The sequence below is a fragment of the Tilletiopsis washingtonensis genome, assembly GCF_003144115.1.
Source record: "Tilletiopsis washingtonensis strain MCA 4186 unplaced genomic scaffold FA09scaffold_25, whole genome shotgun sequence".
Taxonomy (NCBI): domain Eukaryota; kingdom Fungi; phylum Basidiomycota; class Exobasidiomycetes; order Entylomatales; genus Tilletiopsis; species Tilletiopsis washingtonensis.
This window is the reverse complement of record NW_020312022.1, coordinates 336,878-352,115: the sequence shown is the minus strand read 5'-3', so window position 1 is coordinate 352,115 and position 15,238 is coordinate 336,878. Positions and strand designations below refer to the sequence as shown.

The 15,238-nt window shown below is 68.9% G+C and overlaps 7 protein-coding genes across 7 annotated transcripts; 4 read left to right on the top strand and 3 right to left on the bottom strand.

Moving 5' to 3' along the window:
• The first annotated feature begins 680 nt into the window (after nucleotides 1-680).
• Nucleotides 681-1,817, top strand: FA09DRAFT_160037 (hypothetical protein). The gene is made up of 3 exons (XM_025739233.1): nucleotides 681-1,251; nucleotides 1,342-1,429; nucleotides 1,557-1,817. The coding sequence occupies exons 1-3, from the start codon at nucleotides 750-752 to the stop codon at nucleotides 1,702-1,704; spliced, it is 738 nt and encodes a 245-aa protein (XP_025595373.1). The 5' UTR covers nucleotides 681-749; the 3' UTR covers nucleotides 1,705-1,817.
• Nucleotides 1,743-3,349, bottom strand: FA09DRAFT_332496 (DUF757-domain-containing protein). Its single transcript, XM_025743475.1, has 4 exons — nucleotides 3,022-3,349; nucleotides 2,644-2,718; nucleotides 2,006-2,112; nucleotides 1,743-1,951 (listed from the first exon to the last, which is right to left on the bottom strand). The coding sequence occupies exons 1-4, from the start codon at nucleotides 3,320-3,322 to the stop codon at nucleotides 1,934-1,936; spliced, it is 501 nt and encodes a 166-aa protein (XP_025595372.1). The 5' UTR covers nucleotides 3,323-3,349; the 3' UTR covers nucleotides 1,743-1,933.
• Nucleotides 3,350-3,534: 185 nt separating this feature from the next.
• FA09DRAFT_344480 (UDP-galactose transporter) lies at nucleotides 3,535-5,897 on the top strand. Its single transcript, XM_025744651.1, has 8 exons — nucleotides 3,535-4,094; nucleotides 4,151-4,345; nucleotides 4,394-4,450; nucleotides 4,509-4,862; nucleotides 4,920-5,024; nucleotides 5,075-5,115; nucleotides 5,166-5,393; nucleotides 5,443-5,897. Exons 1-8 carry the CDS (start codon nucleotides 3,894-3,896, stop codon nucleotides 5,600-5,602), a joined length of 1,341 nt encoding a protein of 446 aa, XP_025595371.1. The 5' UTR covers nucleotides 3,535-3,893; the 3' UTR covers nucleotides 5,603-5,897.
• On the bottom strand, nucleotides 5,652-7,910 carry FA09DRAFT_332494 (Alpha,alpha-trehalose-phosphate synthase). The gene is made up of 8 exons (XM_025743474.1): nucleotides 7,346-7,910; nucleotides 6,937-7,292; nucleotides 6,510-6,885; nucleotides 6,228-6,455; nucleotides 6,099-6,175; nucleotides 5,888-6,046; nucleotides 5,808-5,819; nucleotides 5,652-5,754 (listed from the first exon to the last, which is right to left on the bottom strand). Exons 1-8 carry the CDS (start codon nucleotides 7,841-7,843, stop codon nucleotides 5,709-5,711), a joined length of 1,752 nt encoding a protein of 583 aa, XP_025595370.1. The 5' UTR covers nucleotides 7,844-7,910; the 3' UTR covers nucleotides 5,652-5,708.
• A 793-nt stretch (nucleotides 7,911-8,703) lies between these two features.
• FA09DRAFT_341554 (glutathione S-transferase-like protein) lies at nucleotides 8,704-9,766 on the top strand (the record flags this gene model as incomplete). The annotated part of the gene is made up of 6 exons (XM_025744463.1): nucleotides 8,704-8,781; nucleotides 8,831-8,963; nucleotides 9,093-9,185; nucleotides 9,238-9,461; nucleotides 9,536-9,672; nucleotides 9,724-9,766. 6 exons carry the CDS (start codon nucleotides 8,704-8,706, stop codon nucleotides 9,764-9,766), a joined length of 708 nt encoding a protein of 235 aa, XP_025595369.1.
• Nucleotides 9,767-9,856: 90 nt separating this feature from the next.
• FA09DRAFT_323228 (WD40 repeat-like protein) lies at nucleotides 9,857-11,704 on the bottom strand (the record flags this gene model as incomplete). Its single annotated transcript, XM_025741080.1, has 3 exons — nucleotides 9,857-10,393; nucleotides 10,452-10,998; nucleotides 11,050-11,704. 3 exons carry the CDS (start codon nucleotides 11,702-11,704, stop codon nucleotides 9,883-9,885), a joined length of 1,713 nt encoding a protein of 570 aa, XP_025595368.1. The 3' UTR covers nucleotides 9,857-9,882.
• A 186-nt stretch (nucleotides 11,705-11,890) lies between these two features.
• Nucleotides 11,891-15,186, top strand: FA09DRAFT_332493 (hypothetical protein). Its single transcript, XM_025743473.1, has 6 exons — nucleotides 11,891-12,217; nucleotides 12,276-12,440; nucleotides 12,495-13,342; nucleotides 13,392-14,504; nucleotides 14,563-15,006; nucleotides 15,062-15,186. Exons 1-6 carry the CDS (start codon nucleotides 11,983-11,985, stop codon nucleotides 15,101-15,103), a joined length of 2,847 nt encoding a protein of 948 aa, XP_025595367.1. The 5' UTR covers nucleotides 11,891-11,982; the 3' UTR covers nucleotides 15,104-15,186.
• The last annotated feature ends 52 nt before the right edge of the window (nucleotides 15,187-15,238 follow it).

Below are 15,238 nucleotides of genomic sequence, written 5' to 3'. Positions count from 1 at the left end.
ACCCTAACCCTAACCCTAACCCTAACCCTAACCCTAACCCTAACCCTAACCCTAACCCTAACCCTAACCCTAACCCTAACCCTAACCCTAACCCTGAGGGCATGCAGGGGCCAAGGAAGTGTGCAATCATCATTTGGTGGAGGGCAGCAAGGGTTGTAAACAGAGGACAAAATTCTGCCCCAGTTGCTGCCAAACAGCTTGTTGCTCCTTCCTCCTCCAAACACCCAGAACTGCAGCAAGGGGCAATAATCTGCGCACTGGTGCTGTCATAACTCTTGCTCTTGCTGGCCTGCTCCTCAACATTGCTGGCCAGCTTATTGATAGAGCATGCCTGCCCTCTAAGACCTCAATACTGACACTGTAGCCCTGCATGGCGCACAAGGAGCCTGAGCAATGTGTGGTGCTGTGTGCAGTCTTATTCTAGTGGCACAACAGTTGATTGCCATTGTCCCTGGCAGAGGCCTGGGCCTGTGACTTTGCAGCCAGTGGGTGGCAGGGGCTATGCCAAGGCTGCTGTCTGACCAGTCCTGCTCTTCCTTCATCCATTGGGTGCGTGGCTGCAGCAGCAGGCATGCAGTATCAGGCATGACTTGCCAACAAGAGTGACTGGTGCTGCTGGATAGTCAGCTTTGCCAAATGTTCTAGGGCTTCCCCTGAGCGCCGCTCGCGTCGCGCGTGGTCTGTGCGCCGGCGCGTCCCAAAGATTCCGCTCGCTGCCCCAGCGAGATTGCCGGCCGCGAGAGCGAGTCATGCTGCCGCCGTCGCGCCACGAGCGCTGGGCTATCAGTTCATGCGCCGGCCGCTGCGCACAGGCCTCATCGGGCAGGACCCCCGCAAGACCTCCACGCAACGTGCCGGCGTGCATGCGTTCTGGGGTAGCCCGCGCGCCGACGAGAGTTCCGCCGAGGCACCGCGGCGCCGCCCCCCTGAGCGTGTGCGCTGGGGCAATGCCGCCGGCCGACGCCATATCAGCGTCGAATGAGCACTCAGGCGGGCCGCCTCGCAGATCTGCTGGAAGAGCGCACGGAGCGGTGGCCGCAGGGTACATAAGGCGCAGTACTGGCACTCCTGCCCTGCTCCCGCCCACCACCTCTGCCGCAACGCTCTGCACTGCCCACCGTCGCACCTCACACCGTCACCTCACACCGCTTCGCACCAGCGCACACGCCACCCACCATGCTCGCGCACATCCGCACTTTCACCACCCGCGCCGCGCTGCGTGCGCCGCCGCTCAGCGCCCCCGCCGCGCCGGCCGCCGTGCTGAGCAACTCGCCGCGCCGCGTGGGCATGGTGCCGTCGCCCAGCGCCGCGCCGCAGCCCGCCAGCCCCACGGCCCGCGCCGCCGCCGACGAGGCCGAGCTGCTGCTGCAGACGGGCGCAGCCGTCAAGGCCGGCTGCCAGACGCGTGTCGCCCGCATGGGCGCCTAGGGTGAGTGGCTCGACGAGGCATGTAGTGGGGCGGGCGTACGAGGCGTCAAGCGGGTGCGGTCGAGCAGCGGCTTCCGCTCGAGCACATCACATCGCATAACTCGTGCTGACCCGTTGCCCTTCTGCAGCCCGACGCACGCAGGCCACACGCTTGCAGTCGCCGTCGAGCAGCCGCTGTTGTCGCCATCAAGTCCTCGCACCGCCGTCGTCGCCCATCGTCGGCCGTCGTGCCGCCTCGCTGTCAACATCGCAGCCATCAAGCACCGCCATCCATAGACGCATATCTCCTCCCTTCATTCACATACCTTCGTCACCACCCTTGACCGCCACATAGATGCCCTTGCCAATGTCACATCGCTTCGCCAGACGCGCACCGCTTCGCCGTCGGCAACCTCGCCGCTCCAGCTGAGCACGCATTAGATTAAGAGCCTGCAGTCGGACAGAGAGCGCAAGCCAGTGCGCCGCACCCGCCCAGAGCACAGCCCGTGTCGCAGCAACTCTATGCTCACTTCTTGCCCTTCTTCTGCGAGCGTCACCGCGTCAGCTGCAGCCTCGCTCCGCACGCCGGAAGACTCACCTTTGCCTTCTCCTCCTCGGCCTCCTTCTGCGCCTTGGTGCGCACCCAGTCATTCAGCCCCCGCCGGTTGCGTGCAATCTCGTACACGTAGAACTGCATCCGCGTGACTGAAGAGCAGGTGTCAGTTACGGCACGAAGAGGCTATTCGAGGAGTGCTGCAGGCGCGGTCCGGGACGCGCTGGACGCGCGATCGTGGCCCGCAGTGCCAGTCCGCTCGTGTGTTCGAGAGTGCGCCGCGTACCGCCAGCGAGGCCTCACAGAGCGGCAAGCGCCCTTGCTCGACGCGGCGAGGATGCTAGCTTCTGATGCGCTTCACGGCCGTGCCAATTCGGATTGGCTATACAGCTGCTCTTCCGTACGCTGGGCCCCCGCAGGCATTCCTCTGTGCTCTGAGCGGCGCCGAGACGGGCGGCGCCGAGACAGGCCACACCGAGCGTCATGGAGAGACGCTCCAGACGCTTGATGCTGCCGACGAAGAGCTCGGCATCGGCTAGCTCTCGTGTCACGAGCCCTGCGTCCTCGCAGCATCGCAGTCCCTGGCGTCAACAACGCCTCGAGCCCTTCATCCCTGTGACGTCGCCGCCCTCACACCGACTAGTCCGCCCGCGCAGCACCTCGCTACCTCCATCTCGACTCACCAAAGGTGGTGTTGAACTGCGTGTACTCCTCGCTGGCGTCGGTGCGGATGAGCGTGCCGAAGTTGTAGTCGGTCACTGCGCGGCGCCTGGTGTCAGTAGTCTGTGACGCGGCAGCCTGGAACGTCGCGGCAGCTCGAAGAGGACAGACAGACACGCTCACGGCCTCCACAGCCCGCAGAGCGACACTGCAGCCCAGCCCGATAGGCTTCGCCACAGCTCTCGCCGCGCCGGTGGTCTCCGGCCCAGCCAGCCCCTTCATCGACCGCAGCTCCCAGTGGGCGCATGCGTGGAATTTGCACCGCAGCGCCACGTTCACCACTCTCCGCCCCCTTCGCTCGCTTCGCTCGCTGCGTGGACGTCTCTCGCTGCGCTGCTCACCCTTGCCCTCGTAGCGCGCAATGAACTCGCGCCAGCGCGTCTTGCCGCTCTCGCTCTTCATCTCCTCCTCGTCGATCTTGCCCACGGCGGCGTCGCCGGCGGCGCCCTCGGCGAGCTCGGGAAAGGCGTCGAGCATGTGCGCGTAGATGTCGTCGTCGAGCTTGGTGAGGCGCAGGCTGCGCGCGTCGAGCTTCTCGAGGAGGTTCCAGTAGGTCTGTGCATGCTCGACGCACTTGACGGCCATCTGCTTCTCGATCTCGGGCAGGTTCTGCGCGCGGTTGGCGTCGAACTCGGACGTCATGGCGGCGGCGGGTGCGGGTGTGAGGGTGAGAGGCATGGGTGCTGGCGCCGAGGCGGTCGCAGGTGTTGCTCCCTTCGCGGCGGCGTTTTGCCGCCGCGCCGCGTGCCGCGGGAGGCGCGCCGAGCACCGAGCATGCGCCACGCTGGCGGCCTGCCGTGCGCCCCGTGCGCCGCCGAGCAGCCCAGCCCCTTTCCCACTCCTGCCCCGCACGCCGCACACACATTCCCCCGCTCTGCACCGCCGCGTGCACTGCACCCACGAGGCAGCTCACGCCGTGCTGACCCATCACGCAGGCTGTGCGATCAGGCTCTGGCGGCGGCGAGGACAAGCAGCCTGCGCAGGAGTCGCGCGTTCCCACGCAGCCCGCGCGCACGGCTCTCGCCTCGTCCTCGCTGCGAAGCTCGGGCTCCCCTTGGCGCTGCTCCGCCATCCCGACGCCGGCCTGCTCCGCCTCCGGCCTGCTCCATCCACCGGTCCACTTCATCCGTCGGCCACCGCGCCACTCAGCTTCTGCATTACCAGCTACCGCACACACACGTCGCCTTGGCCCGCTCTGGCCCCGGCCTGCGCCATGTCGAGCTCGCGCAGCTTCTTCGCGCCGCCGGCCGCTGCGCCCGCCGACCGCGAGCCGTTCCTGCCGCCGGGCGACGGCGAGCCTGCGCCGCGGGGCACACCGGCAGCCGCATCAAGTGCCGCGCTGGCCCGCGCAAGCGCGCTGCCGCCGATCCTCAGCTACTGCTCGGCCAGCATCCTCATGACGGTGGTGAACAAGGTGCGCCGCAGTGCGCCGCACCTGTCCTGTCGTGCCCGCCGCTCATGCGCCCGCAGTACGTGCTCTCGGCACACTTCTCGCTCAACATGCTCGTGCTGCTCGTGCAGTCGCTCGTCGGCGTGCTCCTCGTGCGCGCCGCACGCTCGTCGGGCGCGATCCAGATCCGCGACTTTAGCTGGCAGGACGCGCGGGCCTGGCTGCCCATCTCGACGCTGCTCGTCTTCGTCATCTGGACGGGCAGCAAGGCGCTGGTGCGTGGTGCGGTCCTGCAGCGCATGCCTGTCGCTGACACAGCGCAGCAATTCCTGAGCATTCCCGTCTACACCATCTTCAAGAACCTCACCATCATTCTCATCGTGCGTGCCGCGGGTCGTGCTCTTACTGCACCAGCTGACGTCGGGTGATGGGGTCCAGGCCTACGGCGAGGTGTTCCTCTTCCAGGCGCGCCTCACACGCATCATCATGCTCTCCTTTGTGCTCATGGTCGTGTCGTCGCTCATCGCGGCGTCGTCGGACATCTCGCACGTGCTCGAGATCGCCAACCTGCGCATGCCGCACGCGCCCGACTCTCTCAACGCCATCACGCAGGACCCAATCTCGGGCATCGACGTCGGCGTCGCCGACCCGCTGGCGGCGGAGAAGGCGCGCATCGCCGAGCTCGCTGGGCAGGGCAACGCGCAGGCCGTGCTCGACGGGCTGGGCGGCTGGGGCGTGCTGAACAGCGGCTACGTGTGGATGGCGCTGAACTGCGCCTTCAGCGCGGCATACGTGAGTCCTGTCTGGCTGCAGATCCTTGCACGCCAATTGCATGCTGACTCTTCTCAGGTCCTGATCATGCGCAAGCGCATCAAGGTCACCGGCTTCAAGGACTGGGACACGATGTTCTACAACAACCTGCTCTCCGTGCCGGTGCTGATCCTCATGAGTCTGGTGAGCAGCACGCCGCCGCCGCGCTGCCGCCGCATGCTCACACGCAGCAGCTCGTCGAGGACTGGAGCTCCGAGAACTTTTCGCGCAACTTGTGAGCGCACCAGCGCTATCCATTCTGCCGTTCAGCTCACACCCTCGCAGCCCGCCGGAGACACGGCATTCGCTCTTCGCAGCCATCATCTTCTCGGGCGCGTGTGCCGTCTTCATCTCGTACACGACGGCGTGGTGCATCCGCGCCACGTCGTCGACGACATACTCGATGGTCGGCGCGCTCAACAAGCTGCCGCTGGCGCTCAGCGGCATGGTCTTCTTCCACGACCCGGCGACGCTGGGCAGCACGAGCGCCATCGGCGTCGGCTTCATCGCCGGGTGAGTGCCGCAGCAGGAGGCCTCGGAGCCTTGTCTGACCCCCGCCCAGCCTTGTCTACGCATACGGCAAGAACCGGCAGGCAGAGGCCGGCCGCCTCGCCGCGGCCGCCAACGAGTCCGGCCTGCCGCCAGAGGACGCCGCGGCCGACGTGCTGCCGCTGCATCGCCGGAAAGACACGGGGCCCGATGCCAAGGGCCGCATCGAGTAGCTGCCGTGCGTAATCTATAGACGTCGGCGCTGGCTCGCCGCAGCACAACCGACGCGACGTGTGGCATCTATGTGTGTATTGGTGACTCGCGCGGCGGCCGCTCCCTCTATGGCTGGCTGGTGCCGACCTTGCCGATCTCGATGCGGTTGAGACTGCGCGGAGAAGAGTCAGCGATACGTTTGCGGGGCTGCTGCGCTCGACTCACTCCGAGACGAAGCTGCAACAGGGGCACAAGAGACCTATGTCAGCACAGCGCATATCCTATCGCTCCGCAACGCTACGCACGACATGCCCCACCAGCTCGCCGTGTGCTTGTTCACGTAGCGGCTGAGCTTGTTGAAGTTGCCCTTGCGCGTCTCGGGGTCCATCGTGAGCGCCTCGTGAATCGCATCGGCGACGGCGAACTTGTCCCACGGGTTCACGATGAGCGAGCCGTTGAGCGACCTGCCCGGCGGCGTCAGCTACGGCACAAGCACCGACACTTTGCGTGACTCACTGGGCAGCGCCAGCAAACTCGGACAGGATCATGACGCCGTTGCGCTCGCCCTGGCACGCAATGTACTCGTAGGACACCTGCAGACAAAGTCAGCGTCGCTGTGCATCGCGTCATGTCTCTGCAGCTCACCAAGTTCATGCCGTCGCGCGTGCTCGTCACAAGGCACGCATCGCTGACCGCATACAGCGCGCACAGCTCCTCGAAGCTGACCGAGCGATGCAAGAAGTGGATCGGCATGCTCTCGACGGTGCCGAAGCGGCCGTTGATGCGCCCGACGGCCTCGTTGATGATGGCGCGCAGGTTCTGGTACTCCTCCACGTCCTGCCGTGACGGCACGGCGACCTGCACGAGCACGACCTGCGGTGCGCCGCATCAGCGCTGCCGCCGAAGAGCGCCGTCAACCCTCCTCACCTTGCCGATCCACTCTGGGTGCTCCTGCAGAAACGTCTCGAGCGCGTGCAGCTTCTGCGGGATGCCCTTGATGTAGTCTAGCCGGTCGACGCCGACGACGACCTTGACGCCCTCGAAGCGCCGCTCGAGCGTCTTGATGCGCGCCTGCACACTCTCGCGCTCGAGGCCGTCGCGGAACTGGTTCGGCTCGATGCCGATCGGGTACGTGCCGACGTGCACGTAGCGGCCCTCGAACTCGGCGCCGTTTGGCATCGTCGGCAGGCCGAGAATGCGCGTGCACGACGAGAGAAAGTGCCGCGCGTAGTCGTACGTGTGGAAGCCGATGAGATCGCAGTGCAGGATGCCCAGCAGGATCTCTCGCCGCACCGGCAGGATGCTGCACGCGCATCAGCGCCGCCGCAGCGCACAGCGGTCTGGCCTGACTCACCGGTAGATCTCGCTGCTGGGAAATGGCGTGTGCAGGAAGAAGCCAATCTTGATGGCGCCGCGCGACGTCTCGCCGTCGCTCGTGCCCCGCCCCGGCCCGCCCATCTCCTCGTCTTCCTCCTGCATCTTGCTGTATGCGGCGCCGCTCTGCCCGCTGACGTTGCGCGCCGCGGCGGCGGCGCCCTCGGCCGCCTCGGAGCCCGGCGGCGCGGCGAGGGCGCCCGAGTGCAGCAGGTGCGACGAGCCGTCGACGCCGTGGCGCACGTGCTCGAGCTCGCGCTGCGAGGCGTGGCCCTGTGCGCCGGAGCCCTCGATGAGCGTGCGCAGCATGAGCGGCAGCAGCATGAGATGGTAGTCCTGTAGTGTAGATGTGAGCCGCAAGCCGTCGCATGTCGCCCAGCACCACGCACCTGCACCCAGACCATGTCGCCGCGGCGCACCTCCTCGCGCACCTTCTCGGCGAACATGAGATTCGCCTCGCGGTACGCCAGCCAGTTGGCCTCGTCGAAGTTCATCTCTCCGGGGTGGTAGTGGAAGAGCGGCCAGAGAATCGAGTTGCTGAAGCCGTTGTAGTGGCGGTCGGCGACGTCGGGGTCGAGCCAGACGGGCAGGCAGCTGTACTCGTCGCGCAGGCGCTGCTCGATGAAGGCGGCGTCGGCGGGCGGCACGCTGATGCCCGGCCAGCCGATCCAGGTGAAGTCCATGCGCTTCTTGCAGCCGGAGAGCGCCGAGACGAGGCCGCCGCTGGACAGCGTGAAGGAGTAGCCGCCCGGCTGGCTGGCGTCGGCCTTGATGGTGACGGGCAGGCGGTTCGACACGACGATGAGGCGCGACGACGCGGGCAGCGTCTCGCCGGGCGCGGCGCGTGCGGCGCCCGACGGCGGAGCCGAGCTGCTGCTGCTGCTCATCGCGGTCGGCGGCGAGGGGTGTGCGATGCAGCGGGCAGAGTGCGGCGACGGGCAGCGGTGGTGGAGGTGGGAATGCGAGGCGCAGTGCGGCGGCGCGCGCGTGCAGCGGCGTCGGGCCACACCATCCGCGCCGCCGCGCGGCGTGGCGGCGGCATCGGCGATATCACCTTCGCAGCCCGCGCCCGCCAGCCGCCGCAGCGGCCCTGTACTGCTGCTGCTGCTTCTGCATCGCAGCTCGCAGTCTGCTGCTCTCGACACAGCGAGATGATCCAGATACTCGGCCGTCGCCGGAACGACATCGACAGACGGCAGCTTCTCGCAGCCCGCATCGGCGCCAGCGGACCTGCGGCGCCCGGGCTGCACGCGCCGCTGGCCTGGCTCGGCTCGGCGCCTGCCCTGCTTGCTGCCGCACATGAGGATGAGACGAGGACCAGATTTCGCACAGCATCGCTCAGTATCAGCCTCTGGTCGCTGATCCCGGCAGCGATCGCTGCAGGCACGCTTGTGCGGACGGCCTCCTAGGATCTCATCAAGCTCACAGCTCCACCTGGGCGCGCACGGACAGCGCTCCGGCAGCACGGCAGTCGCACAGCCGGTGCCGGTGCCATCTTCTCGCAGAGTGACGGACAAGCGGACTCTTGCAGCATGCCGCAAGGCTGCGACACCGTCCGGCATGCCTGAGGAATCAGCGCCAGACTGCCGAGTGCCATGTGGCTGCGTCAGAGCGGCACTGTCGGTTCTGTGCGAAGGTGTTGGTCTCGGCAGAGCATGCCGGTGCGGCGCGCGCTTTCGGTGCGTGCCGAGCGGTGCGCGCGCCTTGCCGAGCAACAGCCACACCCTCTGCCCCGCCCTCGCCCGCCATGCCCATCGTCGTGCACCACCTCGACGACTCGCGCTCGCAGCGCATCCTCTGGCTGCTCGAGGAGCTCGGCGTCGAGGTGTGTGGGCCGCTGTGAGCGCTGCACCCCACGCTCATCCTCGCCGCAGTACACCATCCAGCACCACAAGCGCGGCGCCGACCGCCGCGCGCCGCAGAGCCTGCGCGACGTGCACCCGCTCGGCAAGGCGCCCGTCATCACCGACGGCGCACGCACCGTCGCCGAGAGCGGCGCCATCGTCGGTGCGTGGCGGGGTGCAGCGGCCTAGCCGGATCAGCGCGGCGAGATGCTGCCTGGTGCTGCGCAGTGGCCGTGCAACTGCTACTCTGCTCGGCGGTCGTGCAGCTGCTGACGCCAACTGCACTTCGCAGAGTACCTCATCGCCACGTACGGCGATGGCCGCGGCGTGCCCACGTCGCCCGATGCGCGCCTCGACGACTCGTTCTGGTCGCACTTTGCCGAGGGTGCGTCGCTGCAGCGTGCCCGAAATGCGCGCTGCCCTGACACTCCCTGCAGGCTCGCTCATGCCCACGCTCGTGCTCAAGCTCCTCTTCGGCACGCTCCTCCCGACGCAGTCGCCGTTTTTCGTGCGCCCGCTCGTCAAGATGATCTGCGGCAGCGTCATCGGCGGCTTCATCGACCCCGACCTCAAGAGCAAGATCAGCTTCGCCGGTGCCGAGCTCGACAAGAAGGGCGGCGGCGCCGCGTGGTTCGCCGGCGGCGACAAGGACGGCAACCCGGTGAGCTGGCAGTGCTCCACAGCCCGGCGCTGCGCACTGCTGCCGTCCGTGCCCTTGCTCATCCCACGCCTCAGACGGCCGCCGACTACCAGATGCTCTTCCCGCTCGAGACGGGCGTCATGGGCGGCCGCTCGCCCGTGACGCCGCCGGCGCTCGTCGAGTACGTCAAGCGCTGCCAGGAGCGCCCGGCGTACCAGCGTGCGCTCGAGAAGTGAGTCGCCGTGGCGGCAGCCGTGCCCGCAGCTCTTGCTGACCGCACCAGGGGCGGCCCGTACGCGTATGGCCCGTCGAGCTCGAAGCTCTGAGCACCGCATCGCACTCATTCCCGCAACAGGCATCGTCCTGCTCTGCATATTCCCGCCATGTCGCACCTCGCCTCAATGTGATCCGTCTCAGCGATGTCTGTGTGACAGGCTTGTCATTACTCCGCCTCGCCCTCGGACTCCTCCTCGTCCTCCTCCTCCAGCTCGCTGCCGTCCTCGTCGCTGTCCTCCTCTTCATCGCTCATGCCCTCGACGCGCACGCCCTTGCGCCGCGCCGCGCGCACCTGCTCGATGAGCTCGCGCAGCTCCGCCTCCTCGGCCGGATCGAGTGTGACGTCGAGGTCCAGCTCGTCGTCGTCGTCGCTCTGCACGTCGCTCTCGTCGCCGCCGACGCTCTCCTCGCCGTCTGAGCTCGCCAGCACCTCCTCGTCGGCGCCCTGCTCGGCGCTCTGCCCTGACGCGTCGCCCGAGACGGCTGCCAGGCACATGAGACGGGCACCGCGTGTGTCGTGGGACGCGCACGCAGAGACCTCTGCGACATCGCCCGTCGCGCCGAGGAACGTGGCCAGGTCGAAGACGCGGATTTTGCCATCGGTGCTGATGCTGATGCACAGCTCCGTCGAGCCACCTTGCGGCAGGGAGAAGGACTGCGTCGTGATCGCCTTTACCCTGTAGCACAAGCCTGTCAGCTCCCGTTTGGGCGTCTTGCGCATCGCCTGCCACTCACCGGTTGGCGTGCCCCACACACTTGCCCACCTCGCGCAGCTCGCCCTCGCCCTCCGGCAGCGCATACACGCGCACCACGCCGTCCTCGGTGCCGGCGAGCAGCAGCGCCGGCTCGGCGTCGCTGCGGCCGCGCGCAAAGCACACGCACGTCGCGCGCTCCCTCGGCCGCTCGCGCGGCGTGCGCAGCTCGGCCTTGAGCTGCATGGCGGCGTCGTAGAGCAGCACGGCGCCGCGTGCCAGCACGACGAAGGAGCGGCCGTCGTGCGCCCAGCGCACATCTTCGGGCATCTCCGTGCGGCTCAGCGGCAGGCGCGTCGAGCCGGCGGCGCGGGCACGCATCAGGTCCCAGGCGCGCAGGTGCGCATCCGTGCCGAGCGTCAGCGCCAGGCGCGCGCCCGGGTGCGGCGCAATGGCGCGGATGGGCCCCGTGTGGCCGCGCAGCGTGCGCAGCAGCGACCAGTCGCGCGTGCGGTAGAGGTTCAGCTCGCCCGACGACGACGCCGAGAGCAGATAGGTGCGCAGCGGGAAGACGAGCGCCGTGATGGTGCCTGAGAGCGAAGGTCAGCGATAGCCAGCGGCGCCCAAGCCACGACACGCACCCGTGTGGCCCTGCAGCACGCCGACCTCCTTGCGCTTGCGCAGGTCCCACACCTTGACCACGTCCTCCGACGCGCCGCTCGCGCCCCACTTTGCGTCCTCGGCGGCGGCGACGGCCGTGATGGCGCTCGGGTGGGCGGGGAACGCGAATTGTGGCGTGAGGACGAGCGAGAGCTGCCCTGCCGTCGCGCCCGGTGCTGCCGTCACGGCGAGGCCGTAGAGATGCCGCTCGTACGAGCCGGCGAGGATGCGGAAGGCGGCGGCCGGGCGGCGAGGCGGCAGCGGGGTCGCAGCGGGCGCCGGCTTGGGCGGCGCAGCAGGCCGCGGCGCGGCCGCCTTGCTCGGGGCGGGCGCCTTTGCCGCCGGTGCTGCGGCGGCACGCTGGGCGTGCTGCGGCTTGCCCTGCGGCTTGCCCTGCGGCTTCGGCTTGGCCTCTGCGCGGCCGTTGCTGGCCTTGGCCTTGCCGGCAGCGACGGTGGGTGCGGCCGGACGTGCTCGTGCAGGCGACGCCTTGGCTGCCGGCGCGGCACTGCTGCTGGCGGCGGCGGCGGCGGCGGCGGCGCTGCTGCTGCCGCCACGCGCCCGCTTGGCAGCCGACTGGCGGAAGACGGTGGCGCTGGGGCGCTCGGGCGTGGGTGCGGGGCGTTTGGGCGGCATGGCGCGGTGTGGTGGAGAGAGCGGAGCGGCGTTGGAAGGAAGGGCGGCCTAGGGGGCGCAGGCTTCCAAAAATCCGCCGCACGTGACGCTGTGCTCCACCTGGCCACGACGGCCAAGGCCCGCCATCGCGCCGCCGAGGCAGTCTCTCTCAGCCGCGCGTCACAGCGCACGGCCGCTGCTCTGACGCCGCCATCCCGCTGCAGCCGGCGGTGCGCCCCTCCCGACCACCGCCCGCGACGACGAGCAGCCCAGTGCACCCACTGCGCACCGCCGCCGCCATGTCCTTCTTCGGCTTCGACACGGCCCTGCCGCGCGACCGCGCCGCGTCGCCGCCGCAGCTCGACGACGAGCCCGACGACGCCCTCGACGCCAAGATCCGCGGCCTCGCCCTCGGCGCGCGCGAGGACGTCGAGATCTACACGTGGGGCGGCGACGGCTACGACGGCCTCGGCGACCTGCTCGACGAGGGCGGCGACGAGCTCAACGACGACACGTTTGGCGTCGCCGACGTCGGTGCGTGGCGCGGCGTGCTCCCCGCCTGCCCAGTGGAGCTGACTCTAGGTGACGGCAGGCCGCGACTTTGACTTTGCCGGCCAGACCAACGCCAACGCCCAGGCGCACCTCGGCCTGCCCGCGGCGGCGCCGCGCAAGGCCAACGATGCCGCTTTTGCCTCGACGCTCGACGACTTCTGGGGCCTGCCGCCGTCGCTGCCGCCGCGGCAGGAGGTCTGGGGCGGTGAGTGTGCCGAGCAGGGGCCACGCAGCACCGGCGCTGACATTGTGCGTGTAGCACCGCCGCCCTCGGCTCCCAAGCCGCCGGCTGTACCGCAGTCCGCGCCCTTCGGCCAGGCTCGAACGCTTGAGGAGGTCGAGGCCGAGCTGCGCAGACAGGCGCAGCCGCGCCCTGACGCTGCCTTCCAGCAGCAGCAGCAGCAGCAGCCGCAGTCGCAGCCGCAGCAGCAGCAGCACAGGCCTCAGGGACCGGCCACGCCCACGCCGCGCCAGCCCGGCGCGCCGCTGACGCTGGAGGAGGTCGAGGCTGAGATGCGTGCCAACGCACAGCGCGCGAGTGCCGCTGCGGCGCCTCCGCAGTCGCAGCCGCCGCCGCAGCCCATGCAGCAGCAGCAGCAGCAGCAGCAGCAGCAACAGCCTCCGCAGCAGATGCCTGCGTCACAGGCGCCGCCGCAGATGCAGCAGGGTCCGCCGCAGCTGCCTGGCTTCCCGCCGCTCGGCGCCCAACCGCCCATGCCCACCGGACCGGGCCATTTCCCGCCGCTGGGCGCGCCGCTCGATGGGCCGGACTTCCGCAACGGTGCGCCGTCTGGTCTGCCGCGCGGCATGCCGCCGGCCGCTGCTGCGATGCATGCCGCCGCCGAGCGCAACGCCGCCGCGCGCGCCCAGCACATGGCGCAGCTGCGTGCCATGCTCGATGCGCTGCCCGCGCCCGTGCGCGACATCATCCTGCGTCTGCCGCCGCACGCGCAGTTTGCGTCGCTCGAGGGCGTCGTCGCGCAGTTCCCCGGCCTGCTGCGCCCCGACGAGCAGGAGGCCGCGTCGCGCCCGGCCATGGGCGTGCTCGAGGAGATCGAGCGCGCCGAGATGCGCCTGGCGCGCCGCGCCATGAAGATTCAGGCGATGGTGAGTCACGCTGCTGCCCGCTGGTGCCGCCCCCGCTGACCCGCCGCAGTCCAACTACAACAACCTGATGACGCTCTCCGACAAGGACTTCATCACGCGCATCCAGGTTTCCGGCCTCGTCACGCAGGACCCGTACGCCGACGACTTCTACGCGCACATCTACTTCCAGCTGCGCGGGCCCGGCGCCGGCGCGGCGGGCAACCCGGGCCTGATGGGTGCGGCTGCCGCCAGCGGCGACAAGGCGCCGCCGCGCGGTCCGGCCAAGGGCCGCAAGGGCCGCAGCGGGCGCGACCAGGCCATGGCGCGCATGCAGGCGCAGGTCGAGCGCATTGTGCAGAACCGCAAGGAGCGCAGCGAGAAGGCCGCAGCGGGTGCGGCGCTCGAGGGCGCGCTTGGCCGCGTGGGCACGTCGAGCGCAAAGGCGCCGCGCCAGATGCTGCAGGTCGATGCGCGCTCCGGCACGCCGACGCCGGGCGCCAAGAAGGCTGCGGCTGACGGTGTCGAGGAGGGCGCCGGCAGCGCACAGGATGCCGTTCGTGCGGCGCTGCAAGGCGCCAGTCTGGCACACGAGGCGATCCTGCCCGACGGCAAGCGCCCGCCGCTCGGCCGTCACGTCGTGCTGCGCATCCTCGAGAAGCTCTACGACACGCTGCTCGCGCTGGAGCAGCTGCGGCGGAGCGTGCCTGGGCCCGCACCTGGCAGCAACGAGCCCGAGGCGGAGGCAATGGCAGCGTGGACTGCCCAGCAGACGGAGCTCGTGGCGACGCTCTGGTCGGAGCTGCGCGTGCTCGAGCCGCTTGAGGTCAGCGACCCGCACCCGTTCATCAGCCTGCTCTCGAGCGTCAAGGGCAAGCGCATCCTGCCGCGCGCGCTGCGGCATCTGAGCCAGGAGCAGATCCTCACGGCGCTCACGCTCGTCGTCGCGTCGTTCGACACGCTCGACGTCGTGCGGCAGGCGGCGGTGCTTGACCTGCCTGTCGAGGGCCAGAACGACCAGATCCGCGAGCTGCGCAAGGAGGTCGTGCGGCAAACAGACGCTTTCGGCACGGCCGTTGTGCCGGCGATGCTTGGCCTGATGGCCACCGCGCCGATGCGCATCGTGTCGGGCATGCTGGCGCTGTTCGTCGAGCGCAATGACCTGATCCGTGTGGCGCAGACCAAGGTACGTCTTACGTGAGGTGGCATGCCTGTACGGCGCTGACACTCTTGCCCTCCCTCAGCCGGGCATTGCGTTCCTCACGATCTTCCTCTCGCGCGCCGAGACGCTGCGCCAGGGCGGCGCTGCGGCCTCGGGCGTCGACGCGCCGACGGCCGACGAGGCGACGCAGTGGTCCGAGATCTTCGGGCTGCTTTTCTCGCGCCTCACGACCGTTGGCGTCCTGCCGTCGCTCTTCCCATCGACGCGTGTGCGCGCCGCGCTGCCGTTCGGCACGTCGTACTACGCCGGCGGCGCCGCGGCCGAGAAGAACGTCGACGCCGAAGACGAGCCGGTGTGGAACCTGATGGCCGCGCTGGCCGTCAGCTCGACGATGGCGCAGCAGCAGATCCTCGTGCAGGAGCTCAAGGACAAGATTCTCGAGAACGTCTTTGCCGCCAAGGAGTGGGCCGAGCGGACAGGCAGTGCCGGCGAGGGCGACTTGCGCATCCGCAACGTGAACCTGCTGGTGAGCCGAGACGTGCGCAGGCTGCAAGCCCACCTGACTGAACGCCGCGGCGCAGCTCCACGCTCTCAACCTCGACGCCACGCAAATTACCGTCTAAGACGGCGGCTCCTCACGGACGGCAGCATCAGCCCCTGGCCTCAGTCAATCAGATATCGATCCATCACGCAGAGCAAAGGCGGCGTCCACTGGCGTTTATTGAGTGGGTCACCGGTGCGGCAGGAGAAGGAACGTG

Excerpts from the sequence above, each read along its gene's own strand:
- FA09DRAFT_160037 (XM_025739233.1), top strand. The coding sequence starts at position 750 with ATGCTGCCGCCGTCGCGCCACGAGCGCTGGGCTATCAGTTCATGCGCC. Across the intron at positions 1,252-1,341 it reads TCAGCGCCCCCGCCGCGCCG|GCCGCCGACGAGGCCGAGCT; the intron begins GCCGCCGTGCTG and ends ACGGCCCGCGCC. Across the intron at positions 1,430-1,556 it reads CGCCCGCATGGGCGCCTAGG|CCCGACGCACGCAGGCCACA; the intron begins GTGAGTGGCTCG and ends GCCCTTCTGCAG.
- FA09DRAFT_332496 (XM_025743475.1), bottom strand. The coding sequence starts at position 3,322 with ATGACGTCCGAGTTCGACGCCAACCGCGCGCAGAACCTGCCCGAGATC. Across the intron at positions 2,719-3,021 it reads TGCGCGCTACGAGGGCAAGG|TGACCGACTACAACTTCGGC; the intron begins GTGAGCAGCGCA and ends GGCGCCGCGCAG. Across the intron at positions 2,113-2,643 it reads GCAGTTCAACACCACCTTTG|TCACGCGGATGCAGTTCTAC; the intron begins GTGAGTCGAGAT and ends CCTGCTCTTCAG.
- FA09DRAFT_344480 (XM_025744651.1), top strand. The coding sequence starts at position 3,894 with ATGTCGAGCTCGCGCAGCTTCTTCGCGCCGCCGGCCGCTGCGCCCGCC. Across the intron at positions 5,116-5,165 it reads GAGAACTTTTCGCGCAACTT|CCCGCCGGAGACACGGCATT; the intron begins GTGAGCGCACCA and ends ACACCCTCGCAG. Across the intron at positions 5,394-5,442 it reads GGCGTCGGCTTCATCGCCGG|CCTTGTCTACGCATACGGCA; the intron begins GTGAGTGCCGCA and ends ACCCCCGCCCAG.
- FA09DRAFT_332494 (XM_025743474.1), bottom strand. The coding sequence starts at position 7,843 with ATGAGCAGCAGCAGCAGCTCGGCTCCGCCGTCGGGCGCCGCACGCGCC. Across the intron at positions 7,293-7,345 it reads GCGACATGGTCTGGGTGCAG|GACTACCATCTCATGCTGCT; the intron begins GTGCGTGGTGCT and ends TCTACACTACAG. Across the intron at positions 6,886-6,936 it reads CCCAGCAGCGAGATCTACCG|CATCCTGCCGGTGCGGCGAG; the intron begins GTGAGTCAGGCC and ends ATGCGCGTGCAG.
- FA09DRAFT_332493 (XM_025743473.1), top strand. The coding sequence starts at position 11,983 with ATGTCCTTCTTCGGCTTCGACACGGCCCTGCCGCGCGACCGCGCCGCG. Across the intron at positions 12,218-12,275 it reads GTTTGGCGTCGCCGACGTCG|GCCGCGACTTTGACTTTGCC; the intron begins GTGCGTGGCGCG and ends AGGTGACGGCAG. Across the intron at positions 14,505-14,562 it reads TCCGTGTGGCGCAGACCAAG|CCGGGCATTGCGTTCCTCAC; the intron begins GTACGTCTTACG and ends GCCCTCCCTCAG.